Source organism: Pan paniscus, chromosome 15 (genome assembly GCF_029289425.2).
Source record: "Pan paniscus chromosome 15, NHGRI_mPanPan1-v2.0_pri, whole genome shotgun sequence".
Lineage (NCBI taxonomy): Eukaryota > Metazoa > Chordata > Mammalia > Primates > Hominidae > Pan > Pan paniscus.
In genome coordinates, this window is record NC_073264.2 from 62,013,471 (window position 1) to 62,039,718 (window position 26,248).

The 26,248-nt window shown below is 34.9% G+C and overlaps 1 protein-coding gene across 1 annotated transcript in view; it reads left to right on the top strand.

Annotated features, from left to right (window-relative positions):
- Positions 1 to 26,248, top strand: part of MNAT1 (MNAT1 component of CDK activating kinase) — a 232,971-nt gene that overhangs the window by 140,955 nt on the left and 65,768 nt on the right. Inside the window, exon 7 of the mRNA XM_003831634.5 lies at positions 4,327 to 4,448. Within this exon, the coding sequence (XP_003831682.1) occupies positions 4,327 to 4,448 (122 nt within the window). The remainder of the gene's footprint in view (positions 1 to 4,326; positions 4,449 to 26,248) is intronic.

Genomic DNA, 26,248 nt, shown 5'->3' on the forward strand with positions numbered 1-26,248 from the left:
TAGGGGAAAAAAGCACAGGCTTTAGAATCTGACAGACTTGGCTTTTAATCATCAAACTGCCATTAACTACAGTGTGATCTTGCTCAGTCACAATATCTAACCCCCGTTTCCTCATTCATAAAGTATGATTAAGTACCATTAATAGTACTTAATCATACTTTATTAAATAGTAACATTTCATGAAATTATTGTGGATGCTGAGATATACATACAAAACCCTTTAGCATAGTGCCTAGCACAGAATAAATAATGTTAACTATTCTTATTCAGTGACCTTTTTGGCTATTGTAAATGATGTCCCCACAAACTTCAGAGAAGACTTTGAATTATAAGACATCATAACTTTAGTAATTTGGGTATTGTTGCTAATGTTTAGGTAATGATTAGTTTTAGTATGTTGTTTTCCAGTGCAATTACTTAAGAAAGCTTGTCTTCCTTAAGTATTATCTTCCTTGGAAGGTAATCCAGCTCTTGAAAATACCCATTCTGTGTGAGCCTTTCTGGACCTTGCTGTCTAATTTCTGAAATGCAAACGGAGTGTTGGTGAGACTGTAAGTGTACTTCTTTAATTGTCACAGTATTTTTCCTTTCCCTCACTTACCCTCCTCTCTTTTACTCCTCTCCCCTCCCTTTTACCCCCATAGCTAAAACATGTGACACCAATGCTGGACATTTTTTATCAAATGGCAGGAGAATTTAGTGTCTGACAATTTATGAAGAAGACACTTTGAAATAGGGATGTCAGAACAAGTCTCAAAATATCCCACTCAGGCACTGTCTTCTTAACCTATGCAATGCTCTCTGAATCATTGGTCTGAAATTGGATTATTCTATGATAGTATAAGATTTAGCTTAACAGTTTCATGTTTATTTAGAAAGGCTGTGGAACATGGAGGTTAGGGGTTAAAATACTATGAATGAAATTTCTGACATTACACTTTTTTTCTCTTTTTCCTGTGTATTTTAATTCTAGCAAAGCAAATGAGGAAATTAGAATATCCAAAACTCATTTAAAAAAATTGTGGTAAAATACATGTAACATAAAAGTTCATGTTTTAATCCCTTTTAACTGTACATTTCTGTGACATTAAGTCCATCCAAATTGTTCTGCATCTATCACCACCGTTCATTTCCAAAAATTTCTCATCTTCCTCAACTCAACCTGTACCCATGAAACACTAACTGCTCTTTCCCATGTTCCTAGTCTATGGTAACCACTGATCTACTTTCTGTCTCCATGAATTTGACTACTTTGGAAACTTCTATTAGTGGAGTCATATACTTTTTGTCCTTTTATGCCTGGCTTATTTCATTTATCATAATATCTTCAGGTTCATTCATGTTGTCATATGTCAAAATTTCCTTCCTTTCAAAGACTGAATAATGCTCTATTGTATTTATGTGTATATACACACCACATATTATTTATTCATTTATTCCTTGATGGGCACTGCGTTGCTTCCACATTTTTGCTACTGAAAATAATGCAGCTGTAAATATGCATTGGTGTACAAATATTTCTTTGAGACCCTGCTTTCACTTTCGGGTATATACCCAGAATCCATCCAATTGTTGGATCATGTGGTAATTCTGTTTTTAATTTTTTGAGGACGTGCCATACCGTTTTCCACAGCAGCTATACCGTTTTACATTCCCACCAGCAATGCACAAGAGTTCAGTTTCTCTATATCTTCACAAACATTTAGCATTTTCTGTTTTTCTTTTTAATAATAGCCATCTTAAATAGCCATGGGTGTGAAGTGGTATCTCACTGTGGTTTGATTTGCATTGCCCTAATGACTAGTGATATTGAGCATCTTTTCATATACCTATTGGCAATATGTATATCTTATGTGGTGAAATCTCCGTTCAAATCCTTCGCCTGTTTTTGGTGAAGTACTTTTGACATTACAGTGTCAGAGGTGCCTATTACAACGTGCCTGTAAACTAGCTAGGATGATGCTACATACTATTGAACTTGTTGAAGAGAGAAACTGTAATCCAGATGCAAGGATCTTCGATGGTTGTTTCTCACTGCTACAATTGTATTTTATGACTTTTAAGTCATGACTTTTACCTTTTTTAAAATAATAAAATAGATAATGTGTACTGTGCATCCAACTTAGTAACTTAGGGGAAAAAGGAAACTAAGGGATGTAGCAACAAAAAAATTTATAAACTAGAAATTGGAGGAATTAATAACTGCAAGAATGGTTTATAAAAAGTTATGAAATAGAGAAATTGATAGAACTATACCAAGAAAAATAAGAGAACTAGGGTTAAAATCAGCAAACACAGACTATATAAATTGTAGGTATTTTTATAAATTAGAATTCTATGCCCACGTGGATGATAGATATGTAAATCCCAATGTAATGGTATATACCTGAGTGGCACTTTATTTTGCTCAAATATGATCTGTAAGGTCTTTGTATTTTAGTTATCCAGTAGTTCTTTCTTCTCAGAAAAATAGAGTGGATGTTTTCATCCAATTTAGTTTTCAGCATAAAATTTTCTTATTTTATTTGTATATGTGTGTGTGATGTGAAATAAATACACTTTTGGTAAGTTAGTTTGATATCATGTAAAGACTTCAGAGAATAGATATTTATGTGGCACAACTTTGCAGAGAATAATTTTATTAGCTTTCTTCCCTAATTTGAGCTTTCAAAAAAAAAAAACAAAAACAAAAACACTGATTACCAAAAATGTCAAAGTTGTTTAGTAAAAATAGAAAAATGTGAGGATAGACTATGCTTGTATACAAGGGAACTTTAAAAAGTTTGTGGAAAATGGAATTAAAAGATAAATATAAAAAATATAAACTTTATTTCTCAACATAAGCTCCATCAGGAACAAGACACTTTTGTAAGCAATGATACCAGGCATTTAGTTCATCCCTAAATAACTGAGGGTCCTAGGAATTTAACTATGTCAGCGAAATCTTTTTTTATTATTATTAATGAAGAAAAATGGGTTCCTTTTACAAATTTTTTGAGGTTAGGAAACAAAAAGAAGTAAGAAGGAGCCAAGTCAGGACTGTAAGGTGGATACCTAATGATTTCCCATGGAAACTCTTGCAAAATTGCCCTTGTTTGTTGAGAGGAAATGAGCAGGAGCATTGTTGTGGTGGGGAAAGGACTCTGGTGAAGCTTTGCTAGGTATTTTTCTGCTAAAGCTTTAGCTAACTTTCTCATAATAATAAGCAGATGGTATTGTATTTTGGCCCTCCAGAAACTCAATAAGCAAAATGCCATGAGTATTTTGAATTGCGAGTTTTTTGAATTGTTGCTATGACCTTTACTTGTAACCAGTCCACTTTTGCTTTGACTGGACTACTTCCACCTCTTAGTAGACATTGCTTTGATTGTTTTTGTCTTCAGTACTGGTAAAGGCATGTTTCATCTCCTGTTCCTTGAAGAAAGGCTTCAGGATCTTGATCACATTTGCTTAAAATTTCCACTGAATGCCCTGCTCTTGTCTGCAGCTGATCTGGGTGCAACAGTTTTGGCACCCATTGAGTGGAAAGTTTGCCCGACTTTAATTTTTCAGTCAGAATTGTGTAAGCTGAACCAGCTGAGATGTCTATGGTGTTGCCTATTGTTTCTGCTGTTAATCGTCAGTCCTTTTCAATTAGGGCATGAACAAGTTTTTTTTTTTTCCCTCACAAATTGATGCAGATGGTCTGCCACTGAGGGCTTCATCTTCAACATTTTCTTGCTCCTTCTCAAAATGAGTTATCCATTTGTAAACTGCTGATTTCTTTGGGGCATTGTCCCCATAAACTTTTTGTAATGATTTTGCCATTCTTCCATCCAGTCTTCACCATAGATGTTTGTTCTTTTTTCAATTTAGTAGAATTCACATTGCTCTGATAGGAGCTTTTTTCAAATGGTCTTATGCTTCTTTGTGCTTCCAACTAGGTGCTGTTCAGACATGTTATAACAAGTTAGTACAAGTTTGTTTTGGTGCAAATGTTTTTAAAATCCATGCATAGTTTTTAAATAATATGTATTTTGCATAAACTTTTTGAAGTCTCTTGTATTTGATGACTTCTACCATTGACATTGAACAACTATACTGTTTAATGCTAAATCTGAATTTAATGATGGATTTGGTTTTCCTCTTTTAAATCATGTGTAAATGACTATTAATTCTATTATGTGGATTTTGGTTATGCTGCAATGCATTGTACCCATGGAACAGCACAACTAATGGCTAATACTTCTAATGTGAGGAATTTAATTCATCTTTAAAATGATTATAAATAAGTAGCAATATGAAAATAATAATAAGAGGTATTAAATTCCTTCATTTTTCTAACAGGGTCAACATATTTCACTGGCACCTATTCACAAGCTTGAAGAAGCTCTGTATGAATACCAGCCACTGCAGATAGAGACATATGGACCACATGTTCCTGAGCTTGAGATGCTAGGAAGACTTGGGTATGTGTCCTAAAGAACTTTACATTGAGGAGCTGATATGTGGGACTTATTGCTGTTCTTAACTGACATGTTAACATTCTTAGATTTTCAGTTTATAGAACTTTACTGTTTTGTGAAAAATGAACAGTACTCAATACCAAATTGTTTTATTTAGTACATTAATTTTTCTGTGGACTTGTTAGGTCTCTTGAGATTGAGCCTGGAATACATTCGTTCTTTTTTCAAGTCTGTCCTTGGCAGCCATATTGAAATGGCGTTTATTTTCAGTCGTGAGTGTTTTTTTCTTTTTTTTCTTTTTAAAGAAATTGGGGCTTAATTTAGTTAGTAGTAAGCCAATAAAAATATGAGTTGGGCTCCTTGCCATGAAAAAGGGTAGATTTACTCATTGTGCACTGTCTACAGTGAAACTACATTTATGAGCCATGAGCCATGAAATATATTTTGTTGAAAGGTATAACGTAAGGCTGGCCCTGTGGTTCAACAGTCATATTATATATATCCATTCTGGAAATGAACCTGGGATCCTGGCTTTTGTGAGGGATGGAGAGATGGTTATAGTCTCTCTCATGGGAGCAAGTGGGTATTTGTATACTTGAAAAGCGCAGGCACAGATGTTGCTAGATGGAGCAAATCATTTCTTGGTCTCATTTTAAAATGTGAACTATTGAATGAAAGGCTGATCCAGAAACTGTTGTTGCTTAACAAAAGAAAATAGTGGAAAGAATATACTATGAAAAAAAAGTGGGTAAATCGAGGCCAAGAAACTAAAAAGCAATAGAAAAAGTCAGAGACCCCAAGAACAAAAACAAGAAAGATGAAACAAATAATAAAACCTACATGCATCTTCAAAAACAAAACCAAAATCTGGAACATGTTGCATAATATTTTACATGTGAACATCAAGGCTCCAAGGTAAAGTTACATTTAAATGATATTTAATATCTTAAGGCTAATTTTTATTCAGTTCTTTATTCTCTTAAAGTCCTATAGCCTACAAGCATGAAGCCAACAGGATGTAAAACAACCTAAAACCCCCTTTGAGATAACAGATTTATTAAACAATTGTCTTAAATGCTAAAATTGAAGTTTGAAGAGATAGACAATATTGCGTTTTATAATGTAAAACGTTATACATGATGTAAACATTTATTTCTTATCTCTTACAAAGAGCCAGAATTGTGTATCTTTAAAATAAATTTACCTCAAAATCTTTACTTTTAATGTCCGTGAAGTTCACGTGTTTAAAATAGTACTCCTCTGTTACTAGGTTTTGCATTTTCCAATAATTTTGTCAAAATTTTTCATACACAGATTTTCTTATGTCCAGGTAGCTTTCTCCTGTTCCTAGAATGTTGAATTATTATTATTTTTTTCTTGAGACAGAGTCTCACTTTGTCACCCAGGCTGGAGTGCAGTGGTGCAATCTTGGCTCACTGCAACCTCTGCCTCCTGGGTTCAAGTGATTCTCATGCCTCAGCCTCCCGAGTAGCTGAGGCTGCAGGCATGCACCACCATGCCTGGCTAATTATTGTATTTTTTGTAGAGACAGGGTTTCACCATGTTGGCCAGGCTGGTCTCGAACTCCTGGCCTCAAGTGATCTGCCCACCTTGGCCCCCCAAAAGTGCTGGGATTACAAGTGTGAACCACTGTGCCCGGCCCATCTTTTAATATACTGAATTCAGTTTGCTGGTGTTTTGTCAGGGATTCTTGCATTAGTGTTCATAAAGGATATTGGCTCATAGTGTTTTCTAGCTTTATTAAGATATAATTAAAAAAGAAAAATTATATATATTTAAGATAGAGAAGATTTTTTTAAGTATTAATTTTTGTGGGTACATAGTAGGTATATATACAGTGGGCTATGGGAGATATTTTGATACAAGCATGTAATGTGTAACAATCACATTAAGGTAGATGGTATATCCATTACCTCAACATTTATTCTTTGTGTTACAAAGAATCCAATTATATTCTTTTAGTTATTTTCAAATGTACAATTAAATTATGATTGACTATAGTCACCCTGTTGTTCTATCAAATACTAGTTCTTGGCCAGGCGCAGTGGCTCATGCCTGTAATCCCAGCTCTTTGGGAGGCTGAGGTGGGCAGATCACTTGAGGTCAGGAGTTTGCGGCAAGCCTGGCCAACATGATGAAACCCCGACTCTACTAAAAATACAAAATAATAGCTGGGTATGGTGGTATGCACCTTTAATCCCAGCTACTTGGGAGGCTGAGGCAGGAGAATCACTTGAACCTGGGAGGCAGAGGTTGCAGTGAGCCAAGATTGTGCCACTGCACTCTAGCCTGGGTGACAAAAACAAAAACAAACAAAACAAAACCAAAAACTAGTTCCTATTCATTCTAACTATTTTTTTTTCTACCCATTAACCATCCCCACATCCTCTCCCACCTCCTCACTACCCTTCACAACCTCTGGCGACCTTCCTTCTACACTCTATCAGTTCAATTGTTTTAATTTTTAGCTTCCACAAATAAGTGGGAACATGCTAAGTTTGTCTTTCTGTGCCTGGCTTATTTCACTTAACATAATGACCACCAGTTCCATGTATGTTGTTGCAAATGACAGGACCGCATACCTTTTTTATGGCTGAATAATACTCCACTGTGTATATGTACCACATTTTCTTTGTTCAGTCATCTGTTGATGGACATGTAGATTGCTTCCAAATCTTGGCTATTGTGAACAGTGCCGTAACAAACATGGGAGTGCAGATGTCATTTTGAAATACTAATTCCCTTTCTTTTGGGTATATACCCAGCAGTGGGATTGCTGGATCATATAGTAGCTCTATTTTTGTTTTTTGACAAACCTTGAAACTGTTCTCCATACTGGTTGTACTAATTTACATATCCACCAACAGTGTACAAGATTTTCTTTTTTCCACATCCTCTCCAGTACTCGTTACTGCTTGTCTTTGGATAAAAGCCATTTAAACTGGGATGAGATTCTGTCTCATTGTAGTTTTGATTTGCATTTCTCTGATGATTACTGGTGATGTTGAGCATTTTTACATATGACTGTTTGCCATTTGTATATCTTCCTTTGAGAAATGTCTGTTCAAATCTTTTGCCCATTTTTAAGTTGGATTATTACATTTTTTCCTGTTGAGTTGTTTGAGTTCCTTACATATTCTGGTTAATAATGCCTTGTCAGATGGGTAGTTTGAAAATATTTTCTCCCATTCTGTAGGTTGTCTCTTTGTTCATTGATTTCTTCGCTTTGCAGAAGCTTTTTAACTTGATGGGATCCTACTTACCTATTTTTGTTTTAGTTGCCTGTGCTTGTGGGGGTGTTCCTCAAAAATCTTTGCCCACTCCAATATCCTGGAGCATTTCCCCAATGTTTAATTTTAGTAGGTTAAATAGTTTGAGGTCTTAGATTTAAGTGTTTCATCCTGATTTGATTTTTGTATGTGGTGAGAGTTAGGGGTCTAGTTTCATTCTTATGCATATGGATATCCAGTTTTCCCAGTACCATATTTTGAAGAGACTTTCTTTTCCCAAATGTATGGTCTTGGCACTTTTGTCAAAAATGAGTTCACTGTAGATGCATGGATTTGTTTTGAGATTCTCTATTTTGTTCCATTGGTCTCTGTGTCCATTTTTGTGCCAGTACCATGCTATTTTAGTTACTATAGCTCTGTAGTATTTGAAGTCAGGTAATATAATTCCTGAAGTTTTATATCTTTAAAGTTTCTTTAAAGATAGCTTTGGCTATTCTGGGTCTTTTGTGATTCCATATAAATTTTAGGAATTTTTTAATTTCTGTGAAGAATGTCATTGGTATTTTGATAGAGATTGCATTTAATCTGTAGATTGCTTTGGGTACTATGGCCATTTTAACATTATTGGTTCTTCCAATCCATGAACATGGAATATCTTTTGTGTGTGTGTGCCCTCTTCAATTTTTTGCATCAATATTTTATAGTTTTCATAGTAGAGATCTTTCACTTCTTTGGTTAATTCCTAGGTATTTTATTCTAGCTATTGTAAATGGGATTACTTTCTTGATTTCTTTTTTAGATTGTTCACTCTTGGCATATAGAAATGCTGCTGATTTTTGTGTGCTGATTTTGTATTCTGCAACTTTACTCAATTTGTTTATCAGTTCTAATAGTTTTTTTGTGAAGTCTTTAGGTTTTTCCAAATATAAGATCATATCATCTGTAAACAAAAATAATTTGACTTACTCCTTTCTGCTTTGGATGTCCTTTATTGCTTTCTCCTGTCTGATTGCTCTAGCTAGGACTTCCAGTTCTGTGTTGAATAGCAGTGGTGATAGTGGGCATTCTTGCTGTATTCCAGATCTTAGAAGAAAGACTTTCAGTTTTCCCCCATTCAGTATACTAGCTGCAGGTCTGTTATATATGGCCTTCATTATGTTGAGGTAAATTCCTTTTATACCCAGGTTTTTGAGGGTTTTTACCATGAAAGAATGTTGAATTTTATTAAATGCTTACTCAGCATCAGTTGAAGTGATCATATGGTTTGGTCCTCATTCTGTTGATATGATATATCATATTGATTGATTTGCATATGTTGAACCATCCTTGTATTCCTGGGATAAATCACATGTGGTCATGATGAGTAAATGATCTTTTTAATATGTTGTTGAATTCAGCTTGCTAGTATTTTGTTGAGGCTTGCAAACACTATCTTATAACCCATTATTTTAAGCTGATGACAACTTAAGGCTGATAGCATAAACAAACAAACAAATAAGCAAAATCAAAACTAGTAAAAACTCTACACTTTAACTTTGTCCCCCTGCTTTTTAACTTTTTGTTGTTTCTATTTATATCTTATTGTACTATGTCTTGAAAAGTTGTAGTTATTATGTTTAATTGATTTATCTTTTAGTTTTCCTACTTAAGAGTAGTTTATCTACCATGATTAAAGTGTGGGAATATTCTGTGTTTTTCTGGGTACTTACCATTACCAGTGAGTTTTGTACCTTCAGGTGACTTCATATTGCTCATTAATGTTCTTTTCTTTCTAATTGAAGAACCCCCTTTAGCATTTCTTGTAAGACAGGTCTGGTGTTGATAAAAACCTTCAGCTTTTGTTTGTCCGGGAAAGTCTTTATTTGTTTCTCCTTCATGTTTGCAGAACATTTTCACCGGATATACTATTCTAGGGCAAAAGCTTTTTCCTTCATGCCAGTCTCTTCCAGCCTATAAGGTTTCCACTGAAGAGTTTGCTGCCAGACATATTGGACCTCCATTCTATGTTATTTGTATATTTTATCTTTCTGCTTTTAGAATTCTTTATCCTTGACCTCTGGGAGTTTGAGTGTTAAATGCTTTGAGGTATTCTTTTTTGAGTTTAATCTGCTTGGTGTTCTGTAACCTTCTTGTACTTGAATAGTTTAATATTGATATATTTCTCTAGATTTGGGAAATGTTCTGTTATTCTCCTTTTGAATAAACTTTCTACCCTCATCTCTCTGTCTGTCTCCTATTTAGGCCCCATAACTCTTAGATTTGCACTTTTGAGGCTATTTTCTAGATCTTTTAGGCATGCTTCATTGTTTTTTATTGTTAATTTTGTTTTGTTTTCTTTGACTGTATTTTCAAATAGCTTATATTTCAAGTTCACTCTTCTGCTTAATCAATTCTGCTATTAAGAGACTCTGGTTTTGGTTTGTATTTTCTTGATGATTAGTGATGTTGAGCAGCTTTTCATACACCTTTTGGCCATTCATATGTTATCTTTGGGGAAATGACTATTCAGGTCCTTTGCCCATTTTTAAATTGAGTTATTTGGTTTTGTTTGCCTTTGAGCTATTCAAGTTCTTTATATAATTTGGGTATTAACCCTTTATTGGATGTATAGTTTGTATAGTTTGCAAATATATTTTCCCAATGTGTAGGTTGGTTTTTCATTTTGTTGTTTATTTCCTTTGTTGTCTAGAGCTTTTTAGTTTGATGTAACTCTATTTGTTTATTTTCAGTTTTGTTGCCTATTTGGTGTCTTATCCAGAAAACCATTGCCAAAGTTAACATCAAGGATCTTTCTCACTATGTTTTCTCTGAAGAATTTTATGGTTTCAGGTTTTATTTTTAAGTCTTTAGTCCATTTTGAGTTGATGTTTTTTGATATGGTGTATGATAAGGGCCAGTTTCATTCACTTGTATGTGTATAGTTCTCTCAGTGCCATTGACTAAAAATATTAGCCTTTTTCCATTGTATGTTTTCATGCCCTTATCAAAAATTAGTTGACTGCAGATGTTTGGGTTTATTTCTGGGCTCCCTATTCTGTTCCAATGTGTATATGTTTGTTTTTGTGTCAATACCATACTATAGCTTTGTAATATTATCTGATAACAGCAAATTTGGTGTTTCCAACTTTGTTCTTCCTTTTCAAGGCTGTTTTGTTTTTTGTGGGTATTTTGTGGTTTCATGTGAACTTTATAATTTTTTTCTATTTGTATTGAAAATGCCATGAGAATGTTGATAGGGATTTTGTTGAATCTGTATACTGCTTTTGGTAGTATGGACATTTTAACAATATTCCTCTATTCTTACGGACATGGGATTTGTTGCCATTTATTTATGTTGTCTTCAGTGTTTCATAGTTTTCAGTGTGTACAGCTTTGACCTCCTTTGTTAAATTTGTTCTTAAGTATCTTAATCTTTTTGATTAATCTTTTGATTAGCCTTTGAAAAAGGCTAATGTAGTGTTTTGATTACATTATATTAAAGGCTAATGTAATGTTTTGATTTTTTTCAGATAGATCAATATTAGTATAAAGAAATATAGCTGATTTTTGCATGTCTGTTTTGTTTGATTACAAAAAAGCTAATGTAATGTTTTGTTTTTTTTCAGATACTTCACTATTAGTATAAAGAAATATAGCTGATTTTTGCATGTCTGTTTTCTATCTTGCTACTTTATTGAATTCATTTTCTAATTCTAACTTTTTGGTCTAATCTTTATGATTTTGTACATATAGGATCATGTCATGCAGAGAGGCATAATTTTACTTCTTGATTTCCTATTTGGATGTATTTTATTTTTCTTGTCTAATTGCTCTTTATAATACTTCCAATTCTATGTTGAATGTAATTGATGAAAGTGGACGTCCTTGTCTTGGGGTCAGGCAAAAACTGAAAACTTTTCCTCTGTTGATTATAATGTTAGGCATAGGCCTTTCATAAATGACCTCAATTTTGTTCAGGACATTTTATTCTAAACTTATTTTGTTGACAGTTGTTATGAAAAGATTTTGAACTTTGTCAAATGCTTTCCCTGCATATATATTGAGATGATCATGTGGTTTTTATTTTTCATTCTATTGATGAGTTGTATAACATTGATTTGCATTTTTTTTGTTGTTGTTGTTACATATCAGAGCTGTTTTTTTTCTTGTTTTTGTTTGTTTTTTGTTTTTATTTTATTTTATTATTATTATACTTTTAAGTTTTAGGGTACATGTGCACAATGTGCAGGTTAGTTACATATGTATACATGTGCCATGCTGGTGTGCTGTACTCATTAACTCGTCATTTAGCATTAGGTATATCTCCTAATGCTATCCCTCCCCCTCCCCCCATCCCACAACAGTCCCCAGAGTGTGATGTTCCCCTTCCTGTGTCCATGTGTTCTCATTGTTCCCACCTATGAGTGAGAACATGTGGTGTTTGGTTTTTGTCCTTGCGATAGTTTACTGAGAATGATGATTTCCAGTTTCATCCATGTCCCTACAAAGGACATGAACTCATCATTTTTCACGGCTGCATAGTATTCCATGGTGTAGCAGAACTGCAGGAAATAGAGACACAAAAAACCCTTCAAAAAATTAATGTATCCAGGAGCTGGTTTTTTGAAAGGATCATCAAAATTGATAGACCGCTAGCAAGACTAATAAAGAACAAAAGAGAGAAGAATCAAATAGATGCAATAAAAAATGATAAAGGGAATATCACCACTGATCCCACAGAAATACAAACTACCATCAGAGAATACTACAAACACCTCTATGCAAATAAACTAGAAAATCTAGAAGAAATGGATAAATTCCTCGACACATACACCCTCCCAACACTAAACCAGGAAGAAGTTGAATCTCTGAATAGACCAATAACAGGCTCTGAAATTGTGGCAGTAATCAATAGCTTACCAACCAAAAAGAGTCCAGGACCAGATGGATTCACAGCTGAATTCTACCAGAGGTACAAGGAGGAACTGGTACCATTCCTTCTGAAACTATTCCAATCAATAGAAAAAGAGGGAATCCTCCCTAACTCATTGTATGAGGCCAGCATCATCCTGATACCAAAGCTGGGCAGAGACACAACCAAAAAAGAGAATTTTAGACCAATATCCTTGATGAACATGGATGCAAAACTCCTCAATAAAATACTGGCAAACTGAATCCAGCAGCACATCAAAAAGCTTATCCACCATGATCAAGTGGGCTTCATCCCTGGGATGCAAGGCTGGTTCAATATACGCAAATCAATAAATGTAATCTAGCATATAAACAGAACCAAAGACAAAAACCACATGATTATCTCAATAGATGCAGAAAAGGCCTTTGACAAAATTCAACAACGCTTCATGCTGAAAACTCTCAATAAATTAGGTATTGATGGGACATATCTCAAAATAATAAGAGCTATCTATGACAAACCCACAGCCAATATCATACTGAATGGACAAAAACTGGAAGCATTCCCTTTGAAAACTGGCACAAGACAGGGATGCCCTCTCTCACCACTCCTATTCAACATAGTGTTGGAAGTTCTGGCCAGGGCAATCAGGCAGGAGAAGGAAATAAAGGGCATTCAATTAGGAAAAGAGGAAGTCAAATTGTCCCTGTTTGCAGATGACATGATTGTATATCTAGAAAACCCCATTGTGTCAGCTCAAAATCTCCTTCAGCTGATAAGCAACTTCAGCAAAGTCTCAGGATACAAAATCAATGTACAAAAATCACAAGCATTCTCATACACCAATAACGACAGAGAGCCAAATCATGAGTGAACTCCCATTCACAATTGCTTCAAAGAGAATAAAATACCTAGGAATCCAACTTACAAGGGATGTGAAGGACCTCTTCAAGGAGAACTACAAACCACTGCTCAATGAAATAAAAGAGGATACAAACAAATGGAAGAACATTCCATGCTCATGGGTAGGAAGAATCAATGTCATGAAAATGGCCATACTGCCCAAGGTAATTTATAGATTCAATGCCATCCCCATCAAGCTACCAATGACTTTCTTCACAGAATTGGAAAAAACTTACTTAAAGTTCATATGGAACCAAAAAAGAGCCCGCATTGCTGAGTCAATTGTAAGCCAAAAGAACAAAGCTGGAGGCATCACGCTACCTGACTTCAAACTATACTACAAGGCTACAGTAACCAAAACGGCATGGCACTGGCACCAAAACAGAGATATAGATCAATGGAACAGAACAGAGCCCTCAGAAATAACACTGCATATCTACAACTATCTGATCTTTGACAAACCTGAGAAAAACAAGCAATGGTGAAAGGATTCCCTATTTAATAAATGGTGCTGGGAAAACTGGCTAGCCATATGTAGAAAGCTGAAACTGGATCCCTTCCTTACACCTTATACAAAAATTATTTCAAGATGGATTAAAGACTTAAACGTTAGATCTAAAACCATAAAAACCCTAGAAGAAAACCTAGGCATTACCATTCAGGACATAGGCATGGGCAAGGACCTCATGTCTAAAACACCAAAAGCAATGGCAACAAAAGCCAAAATTGACAAATGGGATCTAATTAAACTAAAGAGCTTCTGCACAGCAAAAGAAACTACCATCAGAGTGAACAGGCAACCTACAAAATGGGAGAAAATTTTCACAACCTACTCATCTGGCAAAGAACTAATATCCAGAATCTACAATGAACTCAAACAAATTTGCAAGAAAAAACAAACAACCCCAGCAAAAAGTGGGCGAAGGATATGAACAGACACTTCTCAAAAGAAGACATTTATGCAGCCAAAAACACATGAAAAAATGCTCACCGTCACTGGTCATCAGAGAAATGCAAATCAAAACCACAATGAGATACCATCTCACACCAGTTAGAATGGCGATCATTAAAAAGTCAGGAAACAACAGGTGCTGGAGAGGATGTGGAGAAATAAGAACACTTTTACACTGTTGGTGGGACTGTAAACTAGTTCAACCATTGTGGAAGTCAGTGTGGTGATTCCTCAGGGATGTAGAACTAGAAATACCATTTGACCCAGCCATCCCATTACTGGGTATATACCCAAAGGACTATAAATCATGCTGCTATAAAGACACACACACACATATGTTTATTGCGGCACTATTCACAATAGCAAAGACTTGGAACCAAGCCAGATGTCCAACAATGATAGAGTGGATTAAGAAAATGTGGTACATATACACCATGATTTGCATTTGTTAAACCAACCTTGCATCCAAGGGATAAATTTACGTACTCATGATGTAAAATCTTCTTGGTATGTTGTTGATTGTATCTCTTCATCTGAGATAATGGCTTTTAGTTTTCTTGTAGTCTCTGTCTGGCTTTTATATCAGAATGTATAGTCAGGGTTCTCTAGAGGGACAGAACTAATAGGATAGATGTATATATGAAGGGGAGTTTATTAAGGAGTATTGACTCACACGATCACAAGGTGAAGCCCCACTATACACCATCTGCAAGCTAAGGAGCAAGGGAGGAAGCCAGTCCGAGTCCCAAAATCTCAAAAGTAGGGAAGCCGACAGAGCAGCCTTCAGTCTGTGGCCGAAGGCTTGAGCACCCCTGGCCAACCACTGGTATAAGTCCAAGAGTCCACAAACCGAAGAACTTGGAGTCCGATGTTTGAGGACAGAAAGCATCCAGCATGGGAGAAAGATGAAGTCTGGAAGACTCAGCAAGTCTGCTTTTTCCACCTTCTTTTGCCTGCTTTATTCTAGCCACACTGGCAGCTGATTAGATGGTGCCCACCCAGATTGAGAATGGATCTGCCTCTCCCGGCTTACTGACTCTTGTTACTCTCCTTTGGCAACACCCTCACAGACACACCCAGGAACGATACTTTGCATCCTTCCATCCAATCAACTTGACATTCAGTATTAACCATCACACAGAGTATAGAATGAGTTAGGGAGTGTTTCTTCCTCTTCACTTTTTTAGAAACATTTGATTGGTGATAGCTCTTCTTTAAATGTTTCATCTAGGTTACCCAGTTTGCTCATAGTTCTCTTATATATCCTATAATCCTTTTAATTTCTTTAGAATTGGTAATAATGGCTCCACTTTCATTTCTGATTTTACTAATTTAGGTCTTCTCTCATTTTTTCTTAGTCTGTTTAGCTAAAGATCTGGTAATTTTGTTGATCTTTTTGACAGAATCACCTCAATTTATTTATTTTTCTCTTTTTTCTATTCTCTATTTTGTTTATTTCTGCTTTAATCTTTATTATTTTCTTTTTTCTGCTAGTTTTAGGTTTAGTTTGTTCTTCTCTTTCTAGTTCCTTAAGTGTAATGTTAGATTGTTGATTTAAGACTTTTCTTGTTTTGTTTGTTTTTTTTTTGAGACAAAGTCTCGCTCTGTTGCCCAGGCCAGAGTGCAGTGGCATGATTCAGCTAACTGCAACCTCCGTCTCCCATATTCAAGTGATTCTCCTGCTTCAGCCTCCTGAGTAGCTGGAATTTACAAGCGTGCACCACCATTCCTGGCTAATTTTTTGTAGTTTTAGTAGAGACCGGGTTTTATCATGTTGGCCAGGATGGTCTCGAACTCCTGACTTCAAGTGATCTGCCCACCTTGGCCTCCCAAAGTGCTGGGATTACAGGTGTGAGACACTGTGCTTGGTCAGATTTTTCTTGTTTTTTAATGTTAGCACTCATAGCTATAAATTTTCCTCTTAGTACTCCTTTGCTGTGTCCCATAAGTTTTGATATGGCTTGTTCTTGTTTTTATTCATTTCCAACTATTTTCTAATTTTCCTTGTGATTTTTTTTGAAACATTGGTTATTTAATAGTGTATTGTACGATTTCTACAAATTTGTGAATTTTCTAGTTTTTCTTCCATTATTGGTTGCTAACCTCATCCTGTTATGATTGGGGAAGATACTTTGTATGATATCAATTTTTTAAAAATTTATTAACACTTAAATTATGGCCTAAAATATGGCCTGTCCTGGAAAATGTTCCATGTGCACTTTAGAGGAATGTGTAGTGTATTTTCTTGTAGTTGAGTATAGTGTTCCATATATGTTTTTTTCAGTCTAGTTGGTTTATTCTATTGTTCAAGTCCTCTGTTTTATTTATCTTTTGTCTAGTTTTTCTATCTATTATTGAGAGGGGAGTATTGAAGGCTTTAACTATTATTGTAAAACTCTCCCTTTGGTTCATATGTTTTGATGGTCTGTTATTAGGTAAGTAAATATTTTAACTAATGTTATGTTCTTTTGTCTTATGAACACTTTAAGTTGAAAATCTGTTTTGCCTCATATTAGTATTTACCTCTGTTCTGTTTTTGTTACTATTCGCATGGAATAGCCTTTTTCATTCTTTTACTTTTAACCTGTTTGTGATTTTGAATCCAAAGTTAGTTTCTTGTAGATAACATATAGTTGGATCATGGTTTTATTTATTTTTTATGTATTCTACCAATCTCCATCTTTTGATTGGAGGGTTTAATTAAGCTACATTTAAAGTTATTACTGATAAGGATGGTCTTCCATCATTTTTTATTTGTTTTACATGTGCCTTATAGCTTTTTCTCCCTTATTTCCTATATAACTGTTTTCTTTGTGTTTATTTTTTAGTGCCACATTGAAATTCTTTGCTTATCCTCTATTGTGTATATTCTTGAGCTATTCTTTTGTCATTATGATGATTACATTTATTATCCTAAGTTGTAGCACTCTGAATTTATACAAGCTTAACTTCAGTAACATGCAAAAACTCTGCTTTTAAACAGTTCTGTCGTCACCCCTTTTAGTTGTCAGCACCACAGAATTACATCTTTATATATTGTGTGTCCAAGATTATTAATAAATTATTTTTTTAAATGTGTTAGTTTCTTAAATTATGTAGAAAACAAAATGTGAGTTATAAAACTTAGTAATAATACTGGCTTTTAGACTAATTTTTTAAAAAAAGATATTAGTCTCTTAAATCTTACAATGTTATACCTTTTGATTATCTTTTTTACTTACACCTCTTGTATGCTCTATTTTGTGCTTTTTAATTTTTTTTAAAAAGTTTGTTTTAAAAGTTAGGATAATTTCTCTTGTCCTATCTTCAAGTTCACTTATTCTTCTATTTTGCCCATTCTGCTGATAAGGCCATCAAAGGAATTCTTTTTAATATTGCAATTTTTATATCTAGTATTTTCATTCACTTTTTAAAAACGATTTTCACTTCTTAAATTCCCTACCTGTTCATACATATTATCCACCTTTTCCATTAGATCCTTTAAGTTATTAATCATAGTATTTTCTTAACTCCTCCTCTTATCTTTGGGTTTGATTCTGTTGACTGTTTTGTGTCCTCATGATACATTTGTTTTCCTGTTTGTTTTAGTTATTATTTGAATATTGGACATTCTGTATGACAGAATAGTAGATTCTGAGATAAATAATATTTATGCACAGAAATATTTACATGACTTTTTCTGCTAGGCCATTAGTGTCGAGAGTTGAGTATTCTGTATTTTGATCTTGGTTTTGGTTTTTTGTTGCTCCAGTTCCTATCAATGTACCACAGGCTTCAAATTCATCTAGTCACAATTTATTGCCACCTTGCTTTTAGTGTGAGGCCTGGAGTGCTGGAAGGAGTTTTCTAGGTTTTCTTGTTCTACCCTCTAGTTTTCAACAGGCTCTGTAAGCCTGAGCCACAGAGGGCTTCTCTCTTGGTGTTGCTCCCCTATAGTAGATTGCCCTTGCTTTTTACTTAGAATAAGTCTTATGGTGGGAAGAAGGGTTTTCTTGCTTCTCCTTTTCCAACGTTAGTCATAGGAGGACCTGTGTGCCTGAGGATCAGAATGGTGCTTTCTTAGTGTTCCTATTTCTTTCCCAGAGGCCAACAATTTGTATCTGTTACTTCAGGGTACAGGTGGCTTTGCTGTCCCTCCCCAGACTCGCAACTGAAGTTTGTCTTGTTTTGTTGCAGGTGGGGAATCTTGGGCACAGGGCTGTTTCCTGCCTCTCCCCTAGACTTATGCTTTGCATCAGTGTAGGACGCTAGGTATGAGTTGGTTTCCTGCCTTTCCTCAGTGGTTGGTTTCTTTTTCCTGTTTCAATGTAGGACTAGGAATGCGGGCAGTAGGTTTTCTACCCCTCCTCCATTGGCACCCAATCTTTGCTCCTCTGTAGCAGTGGAGGCTTGGATGTTTTTTTTTTTTAAATGATTTATTTCCTCTTGCATTTAGTGCTCCATTATTGCTGATTTTATTGGGTCTGTTTCATGGAATATCCTCCTCATCTTTCTTTTTTAATCTTCTATGGTGGTGGTACTTCTTAGAACATGAAGATTTAAATAAGGGTTAGAATTCCCTGTAAAGTAGTTTTAGCCTGATTGTCTATTTTTTCCCAGTAAGTTATTAAATTAAATAAACTTGGGCAACACTTTGTTTGGAGCCCTTTTTGTGTTTCTTTCTGCCTTTACCTCTATGGGTTGGAGTTTTAAATGTAGGATGTGTCCTTTAGATAAGGTATAACCTTAGTGTTCTTACTTTTCCCAAGTTTTTCATACTTAACATCTGATTTGAAGGGAGGGAGGAGCACTTTTTGTGTGTTTGTGTGTGTGTCTGTTGGTGGTGGTGGTGGTGGTAGGGCTTTCATCAAGCATTGAATATTTAGAATATAATTAGTTCCAAGATCCTAGAAGCAGACTTTTGTCTTTGTCCATAAAGACTGTACATACATTTTATATCTACAACAGTTAAAAAGGCAAATTGTTACGATTACAAATAAACATGTATACCCTTCAAGCAGTAAATCTTGGCCGTAACAGTTTCTTTTAGCCATCTGTGGCTAAATAGTGAAGGAATTTAGATAATTAGTAGTGACATCAGAATTGCTAAATAATTTTTTTTTTTTGGTCCAGGAACTATTTATCTACCAAAATAGAATGTGTAACTCATACTTTCCTTCTCTTCAGTCTTCTACCTTGACAAAGGGATTAAATTCTATACAGAGGACTTTAGTTATTAGAGCCAGGATTAGCTCAAGCTTTCTCTTTGCTGATATATTGTGGCCTTATACTTAGATATGTGCCAAAGTAAATCCTAAATTGATTTCTTGTATCAGAAGTTAACTTTCTTTTCTGGAATTATTATCTGAAGCTATCTGCTTTCTTATTGTTTTTCTTATTACTGTAGACCTAAAAATATATTTTTACCTAACTAAATTTTTAGAAACATTTAGAAAGGAACTGAAGAAGTTGCTTTGTGAAGTGACTTTTCAAAGAATGATTTGAGGTGCTGTTCATAAGGTATGAGGATAAGGTATCAGTTTTGTAAAGCTGTAATATTTTCACATTCATCCTAACAGTTGTCCGTGTCGTTGCTAGAAGATTACATCTAATAAGCTCCAGTTATCCCTTTACAATGGTCTTTCCCCCAACCCAAAACTTCTAGCCTCTAGTGCTGTCTCCTTTCCTTTCCTTATTGTAACAAAATTTCCATTTTATATTCTGTTTTCCTACAAAGGGAACTAGTTTAATTTCTCTAGAGGCAAATAGAGAATACATCAATTATCTCAGCCATGTGTGGTAGCTCATGCTTATAATCCTAGCACTTTGGGAGGCTGAGCTGGAAGGATTGCTTGACACCAGGAGTTCAAGACCAGCCTGGTCAACATAGTGAGACTCTGTCTCAACAAAACAAAACAAAACAAAACAAAACAAATCATCTCGTTTCCGTTTTCCAGTATCTGCGTTGAAACTATGTGACATGATGAAGTTAAGAGTAGTACAGTTTTTTTGTAGCTACACCTTATTTGTTTCTAAAATGTGGACACAGGCACTTTCAAGATAATTTTAATTATGTATTTTTGGGAGTGGATGACATAAGGTCTTGGGAGGCATTGGTCTCCCAAGAACTATATTTTTGTTCTTTTATAAAACTTTGATAAGGGATAAAACCAAAAGAATACTGCGTTGAGATTTTTAGGTGATTGTTACTGAGATCTTTTCACAATGAAGTTAAACTAGAGAAATAGATGAAGAATATTTGTGAATTTCTCATTCACAGGATATCATTAGTAAATAATTATAACTCAAATTGTACTGGCAGTACTCTTCTGGTGTGCTCAAAACAATACATAAACATGTTTTATTCTGTGCCAGTGGGAGCAAGCAGTGGGAAAACTTAACTGCTTATTGAAATTCCCTAGATTATGGCCATAGTGGTTAGTTTAGGAAAGTCTAATTGATTGTCAATGTGAGACTCTCTTTTTAATAATCATCTGGCTTTCTAGTTAATATTTTACTACCTTCCACTCAAAGAAGAGTTATTCCCTTAATTGATACAAATCATGAGCATTTGTGACACAACTAGATTCATCCATTTCAAGTTATTAATCAAATATAACTACTGTCTTCTTTTTTCTTTTTGAAATGGAGTCTCTATTGCCCAAACTAGAGTGCAGTGGCGTGATCTCGGCTCACTGCAACCTCCGCTTCCTGGGTTCACGCAACTCTCCTGCCTCAACCTTCTGAGTAGCTGGAAAAACAGGCGCGCACCACCATGCCTGTCTAATTTTTTGTATTTTTAGTAGAGACGGGGTTTCACCATGTTGGCCAGGCTGGTCTCGAACTCCTGACCCCAAGTGATCCACACGCCTCAGCCTCCCAAAGTGCTGGGATTACAGGCATGAGCCACCGCGCCTGGCTATAACTACTATTTTCACTAAGTATACAAGTGATTTATTTAATGTGAGCTGTTCATTTGTGAATGATTATGGAAATTTAAAAAAAAGACTTGTTGGCAAAGTGTTGAATAGATAACTTTATTGTTATTATTTTATTTCTTTCATGTACTCCAGCAGATAAAGATAATGTACCTTCTGAACCTACTCTTAAAATTCCCAAGAAATCAATTGACTGATTAGTTATAAGTAAGAAATTTAAAACTTGATTTTAAACATTTATAATTTATATCCGCATGATTTTTTGTAAATTTTGGTTTGGATTCTTAGAAGTTCATATCACATTTTAATGAATGTTTATGAGTAAATTTCTGTATTACTCAAATACTTGAATAGTGAAAAATAATTAAAAATTACAGAGTATTTAAGGTAGATATAAATTTGTCATATGTATGGTTCCAGGCAAACTTTGATACCGGCCATGAAAATATTACATGATGAAATATTTAAGTAGTTTCATATAAGAGTTATGGTTTTATTAAAAGCACTGCTAGTTTATATTTATGTAAATATATGCATTATGTAAATACATAATTTATATATATCTTTAAATTTCTGTGTAAAATAATCATATGTAAAGCTGAGAAGTAAGAATGACTTCTCTAATATGATATTTCAGAATGCCTTTCTCAGTTTTATGGGAATATCTATTACTTTCATTCTATGACATGTTGTGACATTTTTATGATAAAATATCTTTATTTAAGGTGTGTATTCTTAAATTTTCCTTATGCATGATTTAAATGAAGCTGTTTGCTGCCAAAATTCTGCAGAATGAAATTTTTTTCTTTTACTGATACACAATATTTTACATATTTATGGGGTACATGTGAGTATTTTTACATGCATAGAATGTGTAATTATCAAGTCAGGATATTTGGGGTATCTGTCACCTTGAATATTTATTATTTCTATGTGTTGGTAACCTTTCAAGTCCACTCTTCTGGCTACTTAGAAATATATAACATATTGTTGCTAACTGTAGTCACTCTAGTCTCTTATTGAACATTAGAACTTATTTCTTCTATCTAACTGTAAGTTTATACTCATTCACTAACCTCTCTTTATTTTTCCTTTCCGCCCTCACACCCTTCCCAGCCTCTGCTATATTCTAGTGTCTATCTCCATGAGATCAAGTTTTTATGTGAGTGAGAACATGCAAAGGTTGTCTTTCTGTGTCTGGTTTATTTTACTTAACCTGATGAACTCCAGTTCCCTCCATGTTGCTGCAAATGACGTGGTTTAATTCCTTTGAATGGCTAAATAGTAATACATTGTGTGTGTGTGTGTGTGTGTGTGTGTGTGTGTGTGCACGCCACATTTTTTTAATCCATTTGTCCATAGATGGATACTTAGATTGATTCTACAGTTTTTGCTATTGTGAATGGTGTTGTGATGAACATGTAAGTGCAAGGTGTCCTTGATATACTGATTTCTTTTCCTTTGGTTAGATACCCAGTAGTGGGATTGCTGGATCATATAGTTCTATTTTAATTTTTTGAGGAATCTCCATACTGGTTTCTGTAGTGGTTATACCAATTTGCATTCCCACCAATAGAATCCTCTTTTCTCTGTATCCTTACCAGCATGTGTAATTTTTTGTCTTTTTAATAATAGCGCTGCTAACTGGGGTAAGATGATGTCTCATTGTGGTTTATATTTGCATTTCCCTGATGATTAGTGATGTTGAGCATTTTTTCATATACCTGTTGGCATTTGTATGTCTTCTTTTGAAAAAGTTTCTATTCATATTCTTTGCCTACTTTTTAATGAGATTACCTTTTTTTATTGTTGAATTGAGTTCTTTGTATATTCTAGATGTTAGGTCCTTGTAAGATGAATAGTTTGCAAATATTTTCTCCCAATCAACATCTTGTCTCCTCACTCTGTTGATTGTTTCCTTTGCTGTGTAGAAGTTTTTAGTTTAACATAGTTCCATTTGTCTATTTTTGTTTTACTTATCTGTGCTTTTGAGGTCTTAGCCATAAAATCTTTGCCTAAACCAATGTCCTCAAGTGTTTCCCCTTTGTTTTTTTCTAGTAGTTTTATATCATCTGGTCATACATTTAAGTCTTTAATTCACCTTGAGTTGATTTTTGTATATGGTGAGAGATAGGAGTCCAGTTTCATTATTCTGCATATGAATATCCAATTTTCCCAGCACCACTTATTAAAGAAGGAATTCTTTCCCCAGTGTACGTACTTGGTATCATTGTTGATTATTAATTGGCTGTAAACATGTGGCTTTATTTCCGGGTTCTCTATTATGTTCCATTGATCTTGTAGAATGAAATTTTTATCTTAATTTCATGTAGAGCTTGTCTTTATATTGCTTTGTGGTAGCTACAATGCTCTACCACAAAGCAATACAAAGATATAGATGCACATACTTATTTCTGTCTTATGTTGACATAACTGGCATAAGTTCTGTACTATCAATCAGCAAACTTTAAAAATGATTTTTAACTGTGAAGGTTTAATGTCCTGAGTCACAAGACATGATAATATCTATTATTATATCATCAGTAGTGAAAATAATTGTAGTAGTTATGGTGATATTGAATTAAGTCAGTTAACTAGAACCTGATGGTAATTAGAAGAAAATTTCTTGCTTGATCTCTATTAGCAGAGAATATCTAACTATTATTATATCATCAGTAGTGAAAATAATTGTAGTAGTTATGGTGGTATTGAATTAAGTCAGTTAATTAGAACCTGATGGTAATTAGAAGAAAATTTCTTGTTTGATCTCTATTAGCACTATTAATTTTGTTTTCTTGTGTGGCCATAGACTGCATTCATAAAAACCAACTTGCTGTGCAAAAGCAATTGATTATTACAAATCTATTACTGTTATTGGCAAAGCAATTAAAAAATCTATGACTCTTGAAGAAATAGAATAGGGTCCAGTTCACAAAAATACAGGTGTACCTTATTTTATTGCATTTCGTTTTATTACTTTTTGCAAATATTGCAAGTATATCAATGCTGTTTTTCCAACAGCATGTACTCACCTCATGTCTGTTTTTCACATTTGGTTAATTCTTACACTATTTCAGACTTTTGCATGATTTTATCTGTGTGGTGATTGGTGATTAGTGATCTTTTGCTGTTACTATTATTATTGTTTTGGTTGCCACAAACTGTACCCATATAAGAAGGTGAAGTTAATAAATGTGTGTGTTCTGACTGTTCTTCTGACTGGCTGTTTCCCCATCTCTCTCTCTCTCTCTCTGTCTCTCTCTCTTACCTTGGACTTCCCTATTCCCTGAGACGCAGCAATATTGAAATTAGGCCAATTAATAACCCTGCGGAGGGTTCTGTGTGTTCAAGTGAGAGGAAGGGTCACATGTCTCTCACTTTCAATGAAAAGATAGAAGTGATTAAGCTTAGTGAGCAAGATATGTCAAAAACCGAAATAGGCAAAAGCTAGACCTCTTGTGCCAAACAGCCAAGTTGTGAATGCAGAGGAAAAGTTCTTAAAGGAAATTAAAAGTGTTGCTCCAATGAACACATGAATGTTAAGAAAGCAAAACAGCCTGATTGCTGCTATGGAGAAAGTTTTAGTGGTCTGGATAGATCGAAGAAGCAAGAACAATCCCTTAAACCAAAGCCTAACTTTCTTCAATCCTATGAAGGCTGAGAAAGGTGAGGAAGCTACAGAAGAAAATTCTAAAGCTAACAGAGGTTGGTTCATGAAATGTAAGGAAGGATGCCATTTCCGTAACGTAAAGTGCAAGGTGAAGCAGCAAGGGCTGATGTGGAAGCTTCAGCAAGATCTACCAAGATATTGATGAAGGTGGCTACTCTGAACACAGATTTTTCAATGTAGATGAAACATCCGTCTATTGGAAGGAGATGCCATCTAGGATTTTCATAGCCAGAAAGAAGTCAGCCACTTATGGTAGCTCACACCTCTCATTCCAGGATTTTGGGAGGCTGAGGCAGACAGATAGCTTGAGCCCAAGAGTTCGAGAGCAGCCTGGGCAACATGGCAAAAAATACAAAAATTAGCTAGGCATGGTGATGGGAGGTAGCTACTCAGGAGGCTGAGGTGGGAGAATCACCTGAGCCTGGGGAGGTTGAGGCTGCAGTGAGCCATGATCATGTCACTGTACTCCAGCCTGGGTGACCCTGAGCTGGAGTGTAGTGATGTGATACAGTGAGAGCCTGTCTCAAAAAAAAAAAAAAAAAAAAAAAGTCAATGCCTGTTTCCAGAGCTTCAAAAGCAAGTCTGACTCTCTTTTTAGGAGCAAATGCAGCTGGTGACTTTAAATTGAAGTCGATATTTATTTGCCATTTTGAAAATTGTAGGGCCCCTAAAAAGTATGCTAAATCTACTCTGCTTGTGCTTTATAAATGGAATGAAAAAGCCAGGATGACAGTGTGTCTGTTTACAGCATGGTTTGCTGAATATTTGAAGCCCATTCTTGAGACTTACTGCTTTGGAAAAAAGAGATTTCTTTCAAAATACTGCTACTCATTGACATTACATCTGGTCACCTAAGACTTCTGATGGATATGTGCAAGGAAATGGATATTGTTTTCATGACTGCTAGCACAACATCCATTCTAAAGCCCATGGATCAAGGAGTAATTTTGACTTTTCAGTCTTGTTATTTAAATAATATGTTTCATAGTGCTATAGCTGCCATAGATAGTGATTCCTCTGATGGATCTGGATGAAACAAATTGAAAACCTTCTGGAAACAATTCATTACTCTAGAAGCCATTAGGAATATTTGTGCATTAGGAATATTTGTGATCCATGGGAGGAGGTCAAAATATCAGCATTATCAGGAATTTGAAAGAAGTTAATTCCAACCCCATGTTTGAGATTTTGTTGGAAGAAGTAACCGCAAATGGGGTGA